General features: G+C 43.3%; 1 protein-coding gene across 2 annotated transcripts in view; it reads left to right on the forward strand.

The window, feature by feature from the left end:
• Window positions 1-13,937, forward strand: part of phf2.S (PHD finger protein 2 S homeolog) — a 105,975-nt gene extending 92,038 nt beyond the window's left edge. For both annotated transcript variants that reach the window (XM_041561882.1, XM_018240947.2), the window contains one exon: window positions 12,977-13,937. In XM_041561882.1, coding sequence (XP_041417816.1) covers window positions 12,977-13,065 — 89 coding nt within the window. In that variant the 3' untranslated portion in view covers window positions 13,066-13,937. The remainder of the gene's footprint in view (window positions 1-12,976) is intronic.
• The last annotated feature ends 7,091 nt before the right edge of the window (window positions 13,938-21,028 follow it).

Consider the following 21,028-nt stretch of genomic DNA (forward strand, 5'->3'; position numbering starts at 1 on the left):
ATTCAGACTTTGATAAATGGGCCTCCAAGAGCTTATATCTTGTTTCTCAGCAGCTTGTACCTTCCTTCAAGCCCTATAAATGTTCAGTACAGGACTTTGGCTTATGATTAATGTAGCCTTGTTTATCTGCCTATTGATACATATCCGTAGGAGATGCCATGCTGGTTCTGACATGGAAATAATTGGCCATGCAAGTGGATTTCTGCAAGTGATTGGATCCTACAGAGGGTCTGTGCAGAACTAGTCCTTGGCCAATGAAGAGTTACAGTGGAATTCAACAAGTGTGTTTGGTGCAGCTTATTCGTTGGTTGGGATTGTTTGAGGGACCGGAACTTTATATTCCTCCAGCCAAATTTATTTTATTTAAAAGATACAGATTTTCTTCATGTTAAAGGGGAACTATTGCAACAATTAAAATAATAAGCTTCATTATACTGAAATAAGAAACTTTCTAAATACAATCAATTAAATATTCTGTATTGTTTCTGAAATAATCAAGTTTATCTTCACTATTCCTCTCTCAGCATCTGTTTCTCTTCATTCTGTCTTCATGCAGCAGTTGGGTGTCAGATATTCACTGACAGTTACATCCAATATATCTTATAGGGGGGCTCCTTTTCTAGCAGATGTATTAGAGCTCACTCAAATAACTGATTCCAGTACAAACAAAATGTAACAAAATAACTGCCTTTTGCACAAATCCTGCATGTAGAGAGACATGATGTCTGGTGAGTTTAATAGAGTGATCTCTAATACATCTTCTAGGCAAAAGGAGCCTCCCTATAAGATATATTGGATCTAACTGTCAGTGAATATCTGACATTAGTGAGGGGCGAATTTGGCCCATTTCCGATTTGCCACGAATTTCGCAAATTTCCTGCAAAACTGGTGAAAAATTCGCGAAACTGAGATTTTGAAGCCATCGACAACTCGCCGACATCAAAATGGGCACCGGAGCCCATTAAAGTCAATGGGCGTCCGTTTATCGGTGATGGCGTCCAAATTGGCGTCAACATTTTTTCGACGTCGGTGAATTTTCGCCCGCAAATTTTCTCTGCAAATTCGCAGATTTATTCGCTGCCGCCGAAATGCCCAAATTTGCCCATCATTATCTGACACCCAACTGCTGCATGAAGAGAGAATGAAGAGAAACAGATGCTGAGAGAGGAATAGTGAAGATAAACTTGATTATTTCACCAACAATACAGAATATTTAATTGATTGTATTTAGAAAGTTTCTTATTTCACTATGAGGAAACTTGTATTAAAATTTCATTTTTGCAATAGTTCCCCTTTAAGCCATTTTGGCCTATAATAACATATTATACAGTATATCTAAAATGTTCTTGTTAGCATAGCAGCTCCCCATTCTCTGATCTTGTTAGAACCACTTTTGAGTGTCAGTGGCACTGCACATGCTCAGTGGGAGCTGCTGGGGAGAAGTGAAGCTTAGGAGTCGGGGGGGGATCATCAAGCAGAAAGTGAGGTCATAGACGCTGATGTCACAGGCTGGTTTCTGTGCTGCCATGTAATGTAAATCATGGGGGCATTTTTGGGGGAGTGTCCTCTGCACTCAGCCCATTATCAATATATTTAAGACAGAGACATTTTGGGGGACACATAGCTTCACTATGTAAGTGCCGTGGTGACCCCGAGCTGGTAAAAAAAAAAAAGGCCAAAACATTTGCTGCTCCACTTCTCCTTTACAGTCTGAGCCAAGTTTAATACACAGTTTACCTGCTCATTCGTTTTCCAAAAATTCATGCTTAACCCTATCATGTCTGCCCGTTCTTTGCTTTTGCTCTTGTGAGTATAAAGGTGAGTGTGGAGGGTCATTAACTCCGAGAAGCAATAAAAAGCCTGAATTTTTCCAGTTGTTAAATAATGATTTTGTTCATAGAGTTTTCCTGTTACTATTTCTGTTATTGCTCCAATTTATAAATCAATAATCACAATCCTGATGGGCCCGGGGCAGACAGATCCGACTTTATTTGACACTTTTATACTTAATGTTCATCTTCTCTGCTCAGAGGGGATGTTCTTTTTGAAATCCTTTCTCTTTTCCCTGCTCGTTGCACAGCTTTACCCCCTGAGTTTATCTGATCTCCATATTAAAGGGGAACTCCGGCTTCCAAGAGGCCACATAACACAGAGACCCCTAATATTCCCATCACAGTTCCCTGTTTCTTCAAAAAGTCTGAATAAATGGCATTTTCTCTGCTGAAATCCAGCTGTAACAATTCTTCTCTTTCTGTATCATTTGAAATCCTGGCAGGGAAGGAGGGACTAAACACTGATGTTACACATTGTACTTACAGACAGCATGCAGGAACTACATAACCCACAATGCATTGCACTGGCATGTTCCTTATTGAAATCACGTGTGCAGGGAATTGTGGGGTTTGGAGGATGCAGGCTGAGGACAGATGATACAAAGTAACAGTAGTCAGACAGCTCAGCAAAGTAGTCAGACAGATCAGCAGGAGAGCAGGGGGCTGGGTTTAGGGAACTGTTAAAAATCATTAAAAGTCTGCATATTTTTTAATTGATGTATATTGCAAAGTTGCTTGAAATCACTTTTCAAAAAGCTTAAGTTATGTTTGTTCCCCTTTAAGAGCTTTGATCCCAACTCCCTATGTGACAGATCTTATTGGACCTTTATGAGACCGATGTACTGATCTGTGGCCCACGGGCCACCTACATCTCACTGTGAGACTTGGGGGGCTTATTTTGGGAACTGAGTTTGTTCTTTATCTGTAAGAAATGACGTGATGTTAACGACTAAAGTGACTCTGTTAATGTTACATTTACGTGATAAAAAGATTTACATGATCATTTCCCCATTGGATACAAGTTTATTGAACTAACAATAGCCGACCATACAAAGCAAATGTGGGTATTAAATACTCAAACTTCAGGCAACAAACAATTCAAAATGTTCCTGTTGAGAATGTCGAGGTTTGGTTTATCGCATGACTTCATAGTCCCAATGACATCACACAAGTACAATACTGATGTCAGAGTTGTATTTGTGCTTCGTAAGTGACGATTTAGTGAAGAACCAAATGGAAGTCGTGTACACGTGTGAGTGATTAAACAGAGGTCACAGACAGAGATGGCGCGAACTGTTCGCCGGCGAACTTGTTCGCGCAAACATCGGGTGTTCGCGCTCGCCGGAAGTTCGCGAACGTCGCGCGACGTTCGCCATTTTGGGTTCGCCATTGTTGGCGCTTTTTTTTGCCCTCTCACCCCAGACCAGCAGGTACATGGCAGCCAATCAGGAAGCTCTCCCCTGGACCACTCCCCTTCCCTATAAAAACCGAAGCCCTGCAGCGTTTTTTCACTCTGCCTGTGTGTGCTGAAGAGATAGTGTAGGGAGAGAGCTGCTGCCTGTTAGTGATTTCAGGGACAGTTGAAAGTTTGCTGGCTAGTAATCGTTTTGATACTGCTCTGTTATTGGAGGGACAGAAGTCTGCAGGGGTTTGAGGGACATTTAAGCTTAGGTAGCTTTGCTGGCTAGTAATCTACCTTCTACTGCAGTGCTCTGTATGTAGCTGCAGTGGGCAGCTGTCCTGCTTCTGATCTCATCTGCTGACTGCTGCAATAACAGTAGTCCTTGTAAGGACTGCTTTTATTTATTTTTTTGTTGTTTTACTACTACTACTACTACTACTACTATAAGAGCCCAGTGCTATTAGTCTAGCAGTGTTGGGGAGTGGGACTGGTGTGCTAATCTGCTGCTCCTAGTAGTTCAGCAGCACCAACTTTAATTTTTTTTTTTTAATATTCATTTTTTTTTTTATTTTACTTTTTTTTATTTTACTACCGCTGTAGTAGTGTATAAGTTAACCTTTTAGGCATTATTTGCCCTGTAGGCATTTTTTGCCCAGTGTGTTATTCAACCAACTGCCATCTAGCTGTGTGACCTTGTTCACATTCTGTCTAAATATCCATAATATTACCGTCTCCAGAAAAAACACCGGAGTGACTTTTTTCAAGCAGCCATAATATATTTTACGTAATCCGTATCCATCGCTGTAGTAGTGTATAAGTTGACCTTTTAGGCATTATTTGCCCTGTAGGCATTTTTTGCCCAGTGTGTTATTCAACCAGTGTCGGACTGGGATGCCAGGGGCCCACCAGAGACCTTAGGCTGAGGGCCCACTTTCCAAACTATTATACCTCCTCTCGTCACCCAATCTCTTTATTCTCCTAGTCTCTACATAATATACTCTATTTGTCCATTATTAAGCCCTTTTTTATCATAAATAAATAGGGAATGACCATGAAATAGGCTAAATGGTCAGAAGCAAGAGGCCCACATACACCTAGGCCCACCGGGAGTTTTCCTGGTATCCCAGTGGGCCAGTCCGACACTGTATTCAACCAACTGCCATCTAGCTGTGTGACCTTGTTCACATTCTGTCTAAATATCCATAATATTACCGTCTCCAGAAAAAACACCGGAGTGACTTTTTTCAAGCAGCCATAATATATTTTACGTAATCCGTATCCATCGCTGTAGTAGTGTATAAGTTGACCTTTTAGGCATTATTTGCCCTGTAGGCATTTTTTGCCCAGTGTGTTATTCAACCAACTGCCATCTAGCTGTGTGACCTTGTTCACATTCTGTCTAAATATCCATAATATTACCGTCTCCAGAAAAAACACCGGAGTGACTTTTTTCAAGCAGCCATAATAAATTTTACGAGATCCGTATCCACCGCTGTAGTAGTGTATACGTTGATCTTGTGGGCAGTATTTGCACAGTGTTTTCTTCAAACCGCCATCTAGCTGTGTGAGCTTGTTCACATTTTGTCTAAATATTGATAATATTATCGTCTCTAGAAAAACCACTTGAGTTACTTTTTTTCAAGCAGCATTCATATATTTTACGTAATCCGTATCCACCGCTGTAGTAGTGTATACGTTGATCTTGTAGGCATTATTTGCACACTGTTTTCTTCAAACTGCCATCTAGCTGTGTGTATTATCGTTTCCAGAAAAACCAACTGAGTTTTTGTTGTTGTTGTTTTTTTAAAAATAATGCCAGGCAAAGGCAGGCCGCCACGCAGAGGCCGTGCTAGGGGCCGTGCTGCTATGCAATCCTGTGGCCCTAGCAAATTGCCCAGTTTTAAAAAGCCAATGACCCTGAACTCCCAAAATGCTGAAGAGGTAGTTGACTGGCTTACACAGCACACCCCATCCTCTACCGTTTCTAACTTTACCACAACATCCTCCTCATCCTCCACTGCTATGGCCACCCCACGTAACACTTCCTCCACCACCGGTGCCCCTTCTTCACTGGAGTCAGAGGAGTTATTTTCCCATGAGTTTCTTGAACTGAGTAATGCGCAACCATTATTGCCAGAAGAAGATGAAGGAGATGAGGACGTTACACCAGATTTAATTCTGGCAGAGAACACGACAGAGATGGACATAATGAGTGATGAGGAGGAGGTCCCCGCTGCTGCTTCCTTCTGTGATGTGTCAGAAGAAATTGATGCATCTGAGGAGAATGATGATGAGGAGATTGATGTTTTGTGGGTGCCCAGTAGAAGAGAGCAAGAGGAGGGTAGTTCAGATGGAGAGACGGAGAGTCAGAGAGGCAGTAGGAGAATAAGACTTAGAAGAAGCAGGGAGGACAGCCCGCAGGGATCAGTAGGGCAACAACATGTATCGGCACCTGTGTTCAGCCGGCCAACGCACCCGCCATTGCCGCCAATGCCGCCAACTTCTACTGTTACCGCCAGATCGCACACTTCCAAAAAGTCAGCAGTGTGGGATTTTTTTAATGTGTTTTCTTCAAACCGCCATCTAGCTGTGTGAGCTTGTTCACATTTTGTCTAAATATTGATAATATTATCGTCTCTAGAAAAACCACTTGAGTTACTTTTTTTCAAGCAGCATTCATATATTTTACGTAATCCGTATCCACCGCTGTAGTAGTGTATACGTTGATCTTGTAGGCATTATTTGCACACTGTTTTCTTCAAACTGCCATCTAGCTGTGTGTATTATCGTTTCCAGAAAAACCAACTGAGTTTTTGTTGTTGTTGTTTTTTTAAAAATAATGCCAGGCAAAGGCAGGCCGCCACGCAGAGGCCGTGCTAGGGGCCGTGCTGCTATGCAATCCTGTGGCCCTAGCAAATTGCCCAGTTTTAAAAAGCCAATGACCCTGAACTCCCAAAATGCTGAAGAGGTAGTTGACTGGCTTACACAGCACACCCCATCCTCTACCGTTTCTAACTTTACCACAACATCCTCCTCATCCTCCACTGCTATGGCCACCCCACGTAACACTTCCTCCACCACCGGTGCCCCTTCTTCACTGGAGTCAGAGGAGTTATTTTCCCATGAGTTTCTTGAACTGAGTAATGCGCAACCATTATTGCCAGAAGAAGATGAAGGAGATGAGGACGTTACACCAGATTTAATTCTGGCAGAGAACACGACAGAGATGGACATAATGAGTGATGAGGAGGAGGTCCCCGCTGCTGCTTCCTTCTGTGATGTGTCAGAAGAAATTGATGCATCTGAGGAGAATGATGATGAGGAGATTGATGTTTTGTGGGTGCCCAGTAGAAGAGAGCAAGAGGAGGGTAGTTCAGATGGAGAGACGGAGAGTCAGAGAGGCAGTAGGAGAATAAGACTTAGAAGAAGCAGGGAGGACAGCCCGCAGGGATCAGTAGGGCAACAACATGTATCGGCACCTGTGTTCAGCCGGCCAACGCACCCGCCATTGCCGCCAATGCCGCCAACTTCTACTGTTACCGCCAGATCGCACACTTCCAAAAAGTCAGCAGTGTGGGATTTTTTTAATGTGTGTGCCTCTGACAAAAGCATTGTAATTTGCAATGAGTGCAGTCAGAAACTGAGCCTTGGTAAGCCCAACAGCCACATAGGTACAACTTCTATGCGAAGGCACATGAGCGGCAAGCACAAAGCACTTTGGGAGCAACACCTCAAAGGCAACAGGCAAACTAAAAGCCACACTCCTTCTGGTCCAGCATCTTACTGCTCTACCTCTGCTCTCCTTGACCCGTCTGAACCACCCTCCACTCCGCCTTCCACCTTGACCACCTGTTCCCATTCCCAGTCATCTGCCACCAGCCAAGTTTCTGTGAAGGCCATGTTTGAGCGTAAGAAGCCAATGTCTGACTGTCACCCCCTTGCCCGGCGTCTGACAGCTGGCTTGTCTGCACTCTTAGCCCGCCAGCTTTTACCATACCAGCTGGTGGACTCTGAGGCCTTCCGCAAATTTGTAGCAATTGGGACACCGCAGTGGAAGGTACCCAGCCGCAATTTTTTTTCTAAAAAGGGAATACCACACCTGTACCAACATGTGCAGAGCCAAGTTACCGCATCTCTGTCACTTAGTGTTGGGCCAAAGGTCCATATGACTACTGACGCATGGTCCTCCAAGCATGGTCAGGGCAGGTATGTCACCTACACTGCCCACTGGGTGAACTTGGTAATGGCTGGGAAGCAGGGAATGGGTAGCTCAACAACAACAGTGGAGTTGGTGTCACCGCCACGGATTGCACGCGGTTCTGCCACCACCTCTACTCCTCCATCGCTCTCTACCTCGTCTTCTTCTTCTTCTTACTCTGCTGCTGGGTCCTCCTTCTCCTCCTCCACACCTGTGCACCCCCAGCTCCCCCTAGGCTATTCGACGTGCCAGGTACGCCGTTGTCACGCTGTCTTGGGGATGACGTGCCTGGAAAGCAAAAACCATACCGGATCTGTACTCCTGTCATCTCTGCAGTCACAGGCCGATCGGTGGCTGACCCCACACCAACTGCAGATCGGAAAAGTGGTGTGTGACAATGGAAGCAATCTGTTGGCAGCGTTGAGACTGGGCAATTTAACACATGTGCCCTGCATGGCACATGTGTTAAATTTAATAGTCCAACGTTTTGTCTCCAAGTAACCAGGATTCCAGGACGTTCTCACCCAGTCCAGAAAGGTGTCGGCCCATTTCAGACGTTCCTACACAGCCATGGCACGCCTTGCTGACATTCAGCAGCGCTACAACATGCCAGTCAGGCGTTTGATTTCTGACAGCCAGACTCGCTGGAATTCAACGCTCCTTATGTTGGAACGTCTGCTGCAACAACAAAGGGCCGTCAACGAGTACCTTTTTGAACTGGGTGGTAGGACTGGATCTGCAGAGCTGGGGATTTTTTTCCCCCGTTACTGGGTGCTTATGCGCGATGCCTGCAGGCTCATGCGACCTTTTGAAGAGGTGACAAATATGGTCAGTCGCACCGAAGGCACCATCAGCGACCTAATACCCTTCGCTTTCTTCCTGGAGCGTGCCGTGCGACGAGTGACAGATGAGGCTGTAGACCAGCGTGACGAGGAGCTGGAAGCGCACGATTTCTGGTCGGAATCACCAGAACGAACCCAGGCACCTGCTGCAACGCAGGGAGAGGTGCCAGAAGTGGAGTCAGAGGAGGAAGGTGGCTTTGTGGAGGAGGAGGAGGAGGACCAACAGGAGCAGGCTTCCCAGGGGGCTAGTGGTGACCTTTTGGGGACCCCTGGTCTTGTACGTGGCTGGGGGGAGGAGACCGTGGATGATGCAGTCCTTGATAATGAGGAAGCGGAGATGGATAGCTCTGCATCCAACCTTGTGAGAATGGGGTCTTTCATGCTGTCATGCCTGTTGAAGGACCCCCGTATCAAGAGGCTTAAGGAGAAGGACCTGTACTGGGTCGCAACGCTACTAGACCCTCGGTACAAGCATAAAGTGTCAGAAATGTTACCAACATACCACAAGTCCGAAAAGATGCGGCATTTACAAACCAGCCTGCAAAACATGTTGTACAATGCTTTTAAGGGTGATGTCACTTCAGGAACTCATCAACATTCCAGGGGCAGAGGTGCCAGTAATCCTGCCACGAGCACACCTGCAAGGACAAAGCCCTTTGGCCAGTCTGTAACGTCAGACATGCAAATGTTTTTCTGTCCAAGGCAGCGCCACAACCCTTCTGGATCCACCCTCAAAGAACGCCTCGACCGGCAGGTAGCGGACTACCTGGCATTAACTGCAGATATCGACACTCTGAGGAGCGATGAACCCCTGGACTACTGGGTGCGCAGGCTTGATCTGTGGCCAGAGCTGTCACAATTTGCCATGAACCTCTTGTCTTGCCCAGCCTCAAGTGTGCTCTCAGAAAGGACCTTCAGTGCAGCAGGAGGGATTGTAACTGAGAAGAGAACTCGCCTAGGTCACAAAAGTGTCGATTACCTGACCTTTATTAAAATGAATGAGGGGTGGATCTCGGAGGGTTACTGCACGCCGGAAGACTTGTTCTGACTTCTATGCAGCTGTCCTTCTCTTCAAGCCTCATGACTCCACACACAGCTGTCCTTTAGCGTCCTCCTCCTCCCTCCGCCACCGTTACAAACTAGGGTGCAAACCCTACTGGTTTAATTTTTTCTGGCCTCTGTGCTTCAGTGGCTGCAACCAAAAAAACTGGGCAAACAATGTCTACAAGGTCAACGTATGGCAAAAAATGACTATTTTCAGCATTTATATGGCATATTTTTTCTGGCAACTGTGCTTCAGTGGCTGCGTCCAAAAAAATGCATATTTTCTGCATTTATATGGCATAATTTTTCTGGCCTCTGTGCTTCAGTGGCTGCAACCAAAAAAATGCATATTTTCAGCATTTATATGGCATAATTTTTCTGGCCTCTGTGCTTCAGTGGCTGCAACCAAAAAAATTTATATTTTCAGCATTTATATGGCATAATTTTTCTGGCAACTGTGCTTCAGTGGCTGCGACCAAAAAAATGCATATTTTCTGCATTTATATGGCATAATTTTTCTGGCCTCTGTGCTTCAGTGGCTGCAACCAAAAAAATGCATATTTTCAGCATTTATATGGCATAATTTTTCTGGCCTCTGTGCTTCAGTGGCTGCAACCAAAAAAATTTATATTTTCAGCATTTATATGGCATAATTTTTCTGGCCTCTGTGCTTCAGTGGCTGCAACCAAAAAAATTTATATTTTCAGCATTTATATGGCATAATTTTTCTGGCAACTGTGCTTCAGTGGCTGCGACCAAAAAAATGACTATTTTCAGCATTTATATGGCATATTTTTTCTGGCCTCTGTGCTTCAGTGGCTGCGGCCAAAAAAACTGGGCAAACAATGCCTACAAGGTCAACGACGTTGACCTTGTAGGCATTGTTTGCCCAGTTTTTTTGGCCGCAGCCACTGAAGCACAGAGGCCAGAAAAAATATGCCATATAAATGCTGAAAATAGTCATTTTTTGCCATACGTTGACTCAACGTATATGGCAAAAAATTACTATTTTCAGCATTTATATGGCATATTTTTTCTGGCAACTGTGCTTCAGTGGCTGCGACCAAAAAAACTGGGCAAACAATGCCTACAAGGTCAACGTATGGCAAAAAATGACTATTTTCAGCATTTATATGGCATATTTTTTCTGGCAACTGTGCTTCAGTGGCTGCAACCAAAAAAACTGGGCAAACAATGTCTACAAGGTCAACGTATGGCGAAAAATTACTATTTTCAGCATTTATATGGCATATTTTTTCTGGCAACTGTGCTTCAGTGGCTGCGACCAAAAAAACTGGGCAAACAATGCCTACAAGGTCAACGTATGGCAAAAAATGACTATTTTCAGCATTTATATGGCATATTTTTTCTGGCAACTGTGCTTCAGTGGCTGCAACCAAAAAAACTGGGCAAACAATGTCTACAAGGTCAACGTATGGCGAAAAATTACTATTTTCAGCATTTATATGGCATATTTTTTCTGGCAACTGTGCTTCAGTGGCTGCGACCAAAAAAACTGGGCAAACAATGCCTACAAGGTCAACGTATGGCAAAAAATGACTATTTTCAGCATTTATATGGCATATTTTTTCTGGCAACTGTGCTTCAGTGGCTGCAACCAAAAAAACTGGGCAAACAATGTCTACAAGGTCAACGTATGGCGAAAAATTACTATTTTCAGCATTTATATGGCATATTTTTTCTGGCAACTGTGCTTCAGTGGCTGCGTCCAAAAAAACTGGGCAAACAATGCCTACAAGGTCAACGTATGGCAGTTGTTTAAAGAGAACAGTAGATTACTAGCCAGCAAAGCTACCTAAGCTAAAATGTCCCTCAAATCCCTGCAGACTTCTGTCCCTCCAATACAGAGCAGTATCAAGCAGATTACTAGCCAGCAAACTTACTATCATCTGTCCCTGAAATCACTAACAGCTCTCCCCCTACACTATCTCTTCCAAGCACACACAGGCAGATTTTTCAGATACATTTTTGCCCTTGATCCCCCTCTGGCATGCCACTGTCCAGGTCGTTGCACCCTTTAAACAACTTTAAAATCATTTTTCTGGCCAGAAATGTCTTTTTTAGATGTTAAAGTTCGCCTTCCCATTGAAGTCTATGGGGTTCGCGAACCTTTCGCGAACCGCTCGCATTTTTGCGCAAGTTCGCGAATATGTTCGCGAACTTTTTTTCCGACGTTCGCTACATCCCTAGTCACAGATACCCAACTATAAAACACAATCTTGATCTCAGTATCACTGCTCATGTTGTCATAGTGGGACTTGTGTAGCTGATACAGCTGATACCCTGACACAGAGACATAGAGATAAAAGAAGAAGATTTATGATGATGGAGAGAGACAAGACTGGACTGGGATTCAAAGTAGACCCTGACATCTCAAATACACAGAGATCACTAAATAGAAATAATGGCGTCTTATACAGTAGAAGCCCCTCTGGCATTTGCCAGAATCCACAAATTGGCAGTTTGTGCCGACCCACAGTGACTAGTCACTAACCTCCCACCCTGGAATGATATAAAATACAATGGAGGGGGTCACTTTCATGCTGTGTGTGCAGCCGCCATCTTTTTTTGGCTCTTCCACGTTTCTCTTGTGGCCCATTGATGTTGGGCAAATATTGTTCTGTATGGGGACCACTGAAGATGATGGTGGCGACTCCCTCCTTTACTGTTTTTCCTATATTAAAGGATAAGTAAATCTTTATGATAAGTGAATGTAAAATTGATGAGGGGGCTATTCCAAGCACTTTTGAAATTTACATTCATTATTTATTTTGTTTTTATTCCAAGATATTAAGGGATACATGTGCTGTTAATATGAATGAATTGTGTTACAACAGCGCCACCTGCTGGTCAGTTTCCCACCAGTCTGACCAGCAAGTAGTCAAGGAAGTTGTCAGGAGAAAGAAAGAGGCTGATGTTCTTCTGCTTAGGAAAGATGTGAGAAAGGTTTCTAATTTTATTCCTAAGCAGAAGAACATCAGCCTCTTTCTTTCTCCTGACAACTTCCTTGACTACTTGCTGGTCAGACTGGTGGGAAACTGACCAGCAGGTGGCGCTGTTGTAACACAATTCATTCATATTAACAGTACATGTATCCCTTAATATCTTGGAATAAAAAGAAAATAAATAATGAATGTAAATTGCAAAAGTGCTTAGAATTCCCCCCTCATCAGTTTAACATTCACTTATTTTTAAGGTTTACTTATCCTTTAACACTGTTTTCCTTACTACAGGAGTATTTTATAATCTAAATTATAGATTTACAGCCCAACACACTCCTGGGTCCAATGACTGGGATCCCTGTTGTAGTAGTATGCAGTATGTAGTAGTAGATCCCTGTTATTGTAGTGTGTGACACCAGACCTTGGTTTGTGCCTAGTGATGCCCATATTTCTATATTCTGCCTAAGCCTCCGTCTGTAATTCTCTCTATAGCAGCTATTGTGTATTGTTAGAATAAACAGCGACATATGAGAGTGTTACATGTGTTTACATGGGAAATATACCCTGGTTATCAGCAGTAGCATTTTCTGAAACAGTCCGTATCCTTTGTTTGTATTTATGGGCAGAAGCTGCCATATTGGTTTATGTATTTACTTGCTGCAGGTATTTACCTTTTTTTATTCATATCATTTCAGGTAAACGTACAAAAAAAGGCATGGCCACAGCAAAACAGAGGCTTGGGAAGATTCTGAAAATCCATCGGAACGGGAAACTTCTCCTTTAGCTAAAAGTGAGACCTCTATTCCCCTCCCCCCATGGATTAACAAGATGGCGGGGAGTCTTATTGCTGAGGTGTTGGACTGCGGCGGAACACGTCTCTGTGTACAGTCACATATCTGCCACCACTTTAATAATTCTTTATAAAACTCCAGCAGCCGAACGTGTACAGAAAACTGCTCGAGATATTTTTAATATTAATGTCCTTTATCCGATCTCAATGAGCGACTGGTTTCCGGGAAAGGGATTGTGTCCGGCTTTGGCAAAGGATCCTTTTAACTTGGTCGACATTAAGCGAAATACGTTGATTTTTTTTTTTATTTAAAATATATTCTGTTTGGAGCATCAACTTGTAAAACGCATCGTATCTGACCAGGACGCTGTCACTCATTGGATAATGAGCTTCGGCTACTGCTTTATCCTCAACGTTCATCTTCTATGTTGACTTTCTTGCTTCATGGTCCAGAGTCCAGACCTTATATAAATCTATAGAGCCCTCCCAGCCATGAGCAATTTTGTTGCCAAGAAAGTGAAATTCCTATTTTTCTGTTTTCCGGTTCCTCCAGATCCACCGATCAGAGGTTTTTGTTACAGGGGAGTTGAGGAAACATCACAAAGGTGAGACCCAGGTTGGTGGAAAGACTAAAGCCAGACGTTTGTATCTATAGGTGACAGCCCTAGAACCCTGGACATTCATGTACCAAATTCTCTAATAGCTTGAAATGACTGGAGAAAAAACACTGAGGAATTTGTACAGCCAAAAAGAACACAAGACTAGAGAAGATCTGACCCCACTCTACCATGAACTGCCAACATCAGCGGCTTTATTAATATTCACCAGTTCTAACACCACGGCGGTTATTTATCAAAATCCAATTCCAAATCTGACCAAACTCGGAAAAAAAACTCGGGTTTTTGCGAAAAAACACTTGAATTTTAATAGTCAGACTAAACTAGAATCCACAATTTGCCCTTATTTATCATTGGGAAAAAACGTGATAAAATCGGTTTGGAAAAAAAGTTTAAAAAAAAATGTACATTTTTTTCGGATTTTTGCCAAAACTCAGCGCAGACCATGATATCTTCAAATTTAAAATGGGATCTTTGCCATTGACTTCTACAGGACCCAGAGACCTTGGAGATGGAGAATTTTTTCCATTACAAATTCGGATTTTATACTTTTTATTAGGGATGCACCGAATCCACTATTTTGGATTCGGCCGAACCCCCGAATCCTTCGTGAAAGATTCGGCCGAATACCAAACCGAATCCGAACCCTAATTTGCATATGCAAATTAAGGGTGGGAAGGGGAAAAATGTTACTTCCTTGTTTTGTGACAAAAAGTCACGTGGCTTCCCTCCCCGCCCTCAATTTGCATATGCAAATTAGGGTTCGGATTTGGTTCGGCCGGACGGAAGGATTCGGCCGAATCCGAATCTTGCTGAAAAAGGCCGAATCCCGAACCGAATCCTGGATTCGGTGCATCCCTACTTTTTATCTAGTTTTTGGCATTCGGACTTTAATAAATAAACCCCCATAAGTCTGTGGTTCTTCGCATGTTTTTAACAGCCACGGTTAGGCACGGTAACGTAACGAGGGGGCGCGGGACCCGGGTGCAGACCATGCAGCTGGCCCCCCCACACACACTCCATCTGGCGGATTCACGTTCACACAAACTGCCAGCGGATCAGAGGAGGCGCAGGCCCTGATGTGATTGTACCCCTGGTAGTTCCGCCACTGGTTATTCACCCACAGATTTCTATTACGTGTGCACCCCAATCATCTTGTTTAGGCTCAGAAACATGGACATTTTAGTCATCTGAGAGCAAAAATGTAAATTGTAGACTATGAGCAGCGCAGGACTACATGCAAAATAAATTCATTGTAGTGACAATCCATCTGCTACTCCCCCTTGTCACCAAAATAGCAGCTCCTCCTCTACTTCGGGAGCCAAAGGCATAACATTCACAGAGACTTTGTGGCATAGTTGGCCACTCATTAAGTTTAGCCAAGTATTTATCAGTATTATTCTACATACATGACCACACTTACAAAAAAACAAAACAAATTTTGCACGACGGCTCTTATCAAATTAAGATGATGGATTGGGTGAGTGCAATGAGCCCTAAATCTGACATTTTCTCCTTAAAAACTGAAAAAGGCGCATGGAATATGAACAGAAATGGCGGTGCTTTGGCTGGTAATTTGACGGCAGCACCTTTGCTATACAGGTGGATTGTGGGATTTTACACTGCCAATTTAAAAAGCCAAACTTCTTCTCCTACCAAACCATCCCCGGAGTGAGTCTAGATGTGCTGGTTAATGTTCCTAGATAGAGGGCCTCAAAACATGATCAGCACCCAAATCTGGAGCTCTGATTGGCCGGAACATTTGAACAGAACCTTCCCACTGAGATCTTACAATGACACCCTATTGACCTTCATGTAGTGAAACTTCCAAAGAAAGTTGACGTAAAGCAATACTTCACTGTACACTTTAAGACTAGTTAGGTGGTTTATGGAGGCCTTGGGTATTCTTGTTGGAGCGCTGACATCTGTTTATTCCTTTTATTTTTTTCATTATTTATTTTGCAATGTCCTTAATGTTCCACAGACCCTTGTAGGTTCTACATTTGTTCCTCAGCCTGATTAGACTGGACTGTTGATGGGCTTGTCGGTCAATGCGCTAATAGACTTGTAGATATTTGTAAGGACCAGTAGAAGCTACAGAGCAATGTGGCATCTCTTCTTAGTTTTGGAAGTAGAGACCAGTGCTCATTGCACCCGTTTATTGCATTTTCTATCTTTGTTTTTGGAAAAGAGCCCATGGGGCCATTTACTGACCATGTGATAAGTGAGATTATGGTACAGTTCTGTGTCTCACTGCCAGAAAGTTATTGGCACTTGATGGGTCAGCTCAACCGGTCGTGTGTCTCATGCCAGAGCCAGAGAGAAGAGTAAGTCTCGCTTCATGGGCTTTGCATCGTGCTGTAAACTCACTTCACATGATGATGGTAAAAAAACACTGCACGAGCCATTCTAAAAGGAGAATGTCCATCTTTCTTCATACATACCAATCTTCATACACACTACACACAATCTTCACACACTACACGATTTAGAGCCCCATGCGTTGTACACGTTAAGTTTTATTTAACCATCACTCTCATCCGGAATCTCCACTCCAGCCTATAAAATAGATGTTCCGAAAGAGAGAGAAGGTGGCAGAAACTCTGTCTGCATTCTATTAGCACTTAAAGAAACACACTCCTGTTACTCCTGTTACTCCGGTTACTCCTGTTACTCCTGTTACTCCTGTTACTCCTGTTACTCCTGCTCCATTATTCTCTCTGCACACAAAACCCACATTGAACTCAGCGCTCCTATCCCGAAAATTGGCCGAATTGTCCAGCCAACGGTGTGCGGAATTGACACAATCATAAAACACAATAGGCTGCCCAGGACCCAGTTCTGCAAGCTCAACGATTGGTGGACTGACAATGTCACATGATCCGGCGCAATTGTTTGATGTCGGATACATTTGTTGGATATAAGCACTTAAAGAGCTTCGATTGTTTCTCAGGCAATTCGCGTTCTCTTATTTTCCTTTCCGATGTGCGTAGCGAGGCATAGTTTTCATAGAATATAGCCTGTAAATAGCTTTTTAAATACATTTTATTTCTTTTTTTTTTTTTTTTTTTTTACAAAATACCTGTAGAGTTTTCTTTTCTAGAGACGACGCCATTTACATTTATACAGAATTTTTTGCCAAGTACCGGATACCGGTAGATTTTAGTTGTGTGTACTTTTTATTTCCCCTGTTTTGAGAGAAAATTTCAAAATATCAAAAAAAATGAAAAAAGTAAAATAAAAAAAAAATAAAAAAGATTTGCCTGATAAACAAGAGCCGTCGGTGCAGCCTTGGGACACGTCCGATACGGAAATGAAGACAAATACGCAGGATTCTCGAAGATTATTTCAAAAGGAATTTTTTTTTTTGTTTTTTTTTTTGAGTTCTTCAAGTCCAATACCAGCGCTCGTTGTGTTTCTCGTTACTCCGAGAGGACGCGGTTATTTTAATAGCACCTTGTGAAGTATTTCTGTGTTTTGTGACCATGTAATTTATTAATGTTTGTAGCATTTTATATTTGTACATTTCTTATACGCTTGGTTTATATACACGTTATCCCGATGTTACCGTCTAGTTACAGGAAACAATGGAGGCCTTATTAACGAAGCGGTTGTTGTTGACTGACGCGCTCGATATTCTCGTAAAATGATCACCCCTTGGAAACAGTTACTTTCGTGTGGCCCCTCCCCCGAGCAGGACGCTTCTTCCCATTCAGTGTATCCATATTGTTGCGCATATAAAATATATATATATATATACGTATAACCCCGTCATGCTGGTTGTTCTTTTTTTTAATTATTATTATTATTTTAATGGTTATTTTTATTGCATCATGTACATTTCTAATGGAGTTTATTGTGGCGATGACAGTGTTTTTATTTACACAAATGCTCTTGTATCAAGTCATTGAAATCTAAGTAATCTTAGATCAAAGTTTAAAAGTAAAATATTTCAGGTTTTCTATACGTCTGTGTTGCTTGTGTCTCTTTATATTTCTATTATACAGGATCGGACCTCCTAGCCCCCCGGTAACGGGCGCGAGCAGAAATAAGGTACGTACAGGGGGACGGAGGGGGCTTTGCATATGCAAATTAGGATTCGGTTCGACTGGGCAGAAGGATTCGGCCGAATCCCGAACCTAATCCTGGATTCACTGCATCCCTAGTTACAATGTCATATACATTACGCCATCTATTCATTAAAAAAAAAAAAAAACGGAAAACCAATATGAACGCGGACTTCACAGACCTGGATGCGGTTTACAATTTCCACGGAGATTCACCTCCTGTTACTGATCATGGATGGAGCACAAAGCTGCTCTTCTATCTGTCCTCTCTATCTCACTCTCCTAGAGAGTCTATAACAGATGGAACCTGTCAATAACTAACCTCATTCATGGGGTTCCCTGGTCCCCGACGTCTACACTAGAGGTTCAGATCCCTTTAGGGCGGTGGCTTTACTGGGCCTTGTTGTACCCAGACTCAATAGGAACATCCAGTCGGTAAGGACACCAGCAGCCAAACAGGAAGATCCGCCCCTTCCCCAACACTATATTGAAGTGGTCATTACACCTCTTGGCCAATAACTGGATAGCTGAAATAAACTACATACATGGGCTTTTGCCCAGCAACTAGGGAAAAGGAGGATGGGTAGTGATTTAAAGCCATAGGGGAATATTAACCCTATGGGTCCCTACAATGTTATAAAAGCCATTAAGTTTTCCCAGGAACCAATCAGAATGCAGAATTTATTGGTTACAAGGTGGAACTTGGAGAAAAAAGCAGCTCTGGCAAATAAATCAGAGTAGCCCAGATACAGTATAAATGTGCCACATTGGCTTTGACTCCCATTCGACTTCAGCTCCACTTCCCCGGCCCATAAATGAATGGCCAGTCCAGACCTGATTGGTCACATTGTATTGCCTGCTAATTACTATGTGTGTTACTGGGCAACTCACTGCCTTTAATGAAATATGGGGGTAATTGTGTAGTTATTGTATCAACCCATTGACACCCTCTGATCTGAACCTCCAATCGCTTGTGCCCATCAGATGAACCTGAGTAGTTCTGGCTGCTGATTGGATACAAAGTGATTAATGGCAGGACCCACATCATGGACCTCTCCTTATATTTGTATTGTACATCTCATAGACACTGCCCTGAGCCCTGTGTGTGCCCAAAGCATTATTCAGTGCGGGAAATCAAATATAATGATAATAATATGGAGCCCTCCTGTACAAGTGTCAGTAGCAATAACTGGCAGGAGGGCACACTATAGGGCACTAGTATAGGTGAACACAAGCAGGTGCAATTTAGCCCACTGTGGGGCATTATTTAGGATGTGAATGAGCCCCTTAATGACAAAATGCTACAAAGTGTCACCTTGCAGGGCTAGGCTCAAGAGCTTACTGGAACATTATATTGCCCTAGCTCTCCAGCTCCTCTCCCACATTACTCACATTGTCTGTGTTTAGTCTCCCACTGTTGCTGAACTACATTAATAATCTTCCAATCAGAATTAGGGAGCAGTTAAGTTCACTTTAAATAGGGATGCACCGAATCTACTATTTTGGATTCGGCTGAACGCCCGAATCCTTTGCTAAAGATTTGGCCAAATACTGAATCGAATCCGAATCCTAATTTGCATATGCAAATTAGGGGTGGGAAGGGGAAACCATTTCTTACTTCCTTTTTTTCTGACAAAAAGTCACGTGACTTCCCTCCCCACCCCTAATTTGCATATGCAAATTAGGATTTGGTTCGGCTGGGCAGAAGGATTCAGACGAATCCGAATCCTGCTGAAAACGGCCGAATCCCAAGCCGAATCCTGGATTCAGTACATCCCTAGTTTTAAATTCCCCCCACCCATGTCCCTTTTATTACCTTTGCCCTGAGGGTCTGGAAAGCTGGAAACAACCCCCCCCCCCAACCAATGCGGTGGAGAGTTCTGCCGGCCCCAAGTTTGGAACATATTGGATTGTACAATCAGGCTTGGCCCTACAGCTGACAATCGCTTCACTATACTTTATGTACTTAGTCACAGCTGCCTCCACCTTCCAACGCCTGCAATAATGTCTCACAGAATTACTGGGAGATCCAGGGGGTCCTCCTGCTCCATACGGGGCTGATAAAACCACAAAGGACATTTTATATAACAATAAGATTTCAGATCTGCTGTTCCCACATGACCCGTCTCTTTTACTGCTGTTTAAAGGGGTTGTTCCCCTTTAAATTAACTGTTAGTATGATGTAGAGAAGGATATTCTGAGACAATTTGTTATTGGTTTTAATGTTTTATTATTTGTGGTTTTTGACTTATTTATTCAGCAGCTCTCCAGTTTGCAATTTCAGCTGTTTGGTTGCTAGGGTCCAAAATCCCTTAGCAACCATGCACTGATTTGAATAAGAGACTGGAATATAAATAGGAGAGGCCTGAATAGAAAGATGAGGAACAAAAAGAAGTAATAACAATACATTTGTAGCCTTACAGAGTATTTGTTTTTTAGACCCTCACTTGAAAGCTGAAGAGAGTCAGAAGAACAAGGCAAATAATTCAAAAACTATAAAAAATAAATAATGAAGACCAATTGAACAGTTGCTTAGAATGAGCCATTCTATAATATCCTAAAAGCTAATTTCAAGGTGAAGGAATGTTATAGCACCGAGAGTCCCTGCAGCTGTTACTTGTTCCTGTAATGGAGCGTAAGCTCCTCGTCCTGTCAGTACAGCGACGCCCAGGGCCCGGCATGTGCCGAGATGAATCACTTGGAACTTCCACGTCCCAATTAGTAGGAGAAGTTTCAGCGGGAGGTTCAGTCTCTAAATCTTTGTTTAAATAATGTGCAATTAGCCACTGGCTGGGGGTCACACAAGTTGGGCTTCACTTTTGCACCCGGATATTTCACTTGTCTCACTGGGGGTAAAGGTGGAGCAAAGTCGAGGGGCAGAGAATGTCGGGGTGGGAGTTGCAGTAGAGTTTGGGGGGATGTCGGGTGGATTTCAGTGCGGGAGACATTAGTCTAATAGTGCAAAGTGGGGCTCAAAGCATTGACTTTTGCACTTTTATGTTCTAACGGGGAGCGGTTTTTGCTCCTGAAGTTAAATGCGCTGCCCCCCCTCTATGTCTGACTTCACCCCCGTTGCACCCAGTTGGGCAGCGCAAATATGAGCACAGCACCCCCCCCCTTATCACTCACATGAAATAAGGTGCAGAGGTCAACTTGGAGCAACTTATAACATGGGGGTGACCGTCCTCTTGGCTGGTGGGGGGTCAAAGGCTTCCAGCATTTGTTTCTGTGGCATCTGAGCTGTGTGTCTGACATACCCGATTTTGACAGCTC

This window comes from Xenopus laevis, chromosome 4S (assembly GCF_017654675.1).
Source record: "Xenopus laevis strain J_2021 chromosome 4S, Xenopus_laevis_v10.1, whole genome shotgun sequence".
Lineage (NCBI taxonomy): Eukaryota > Metazoa > Chordata > Amphibia > Anura > Pipidae > Xenopus > Xenopus laevis.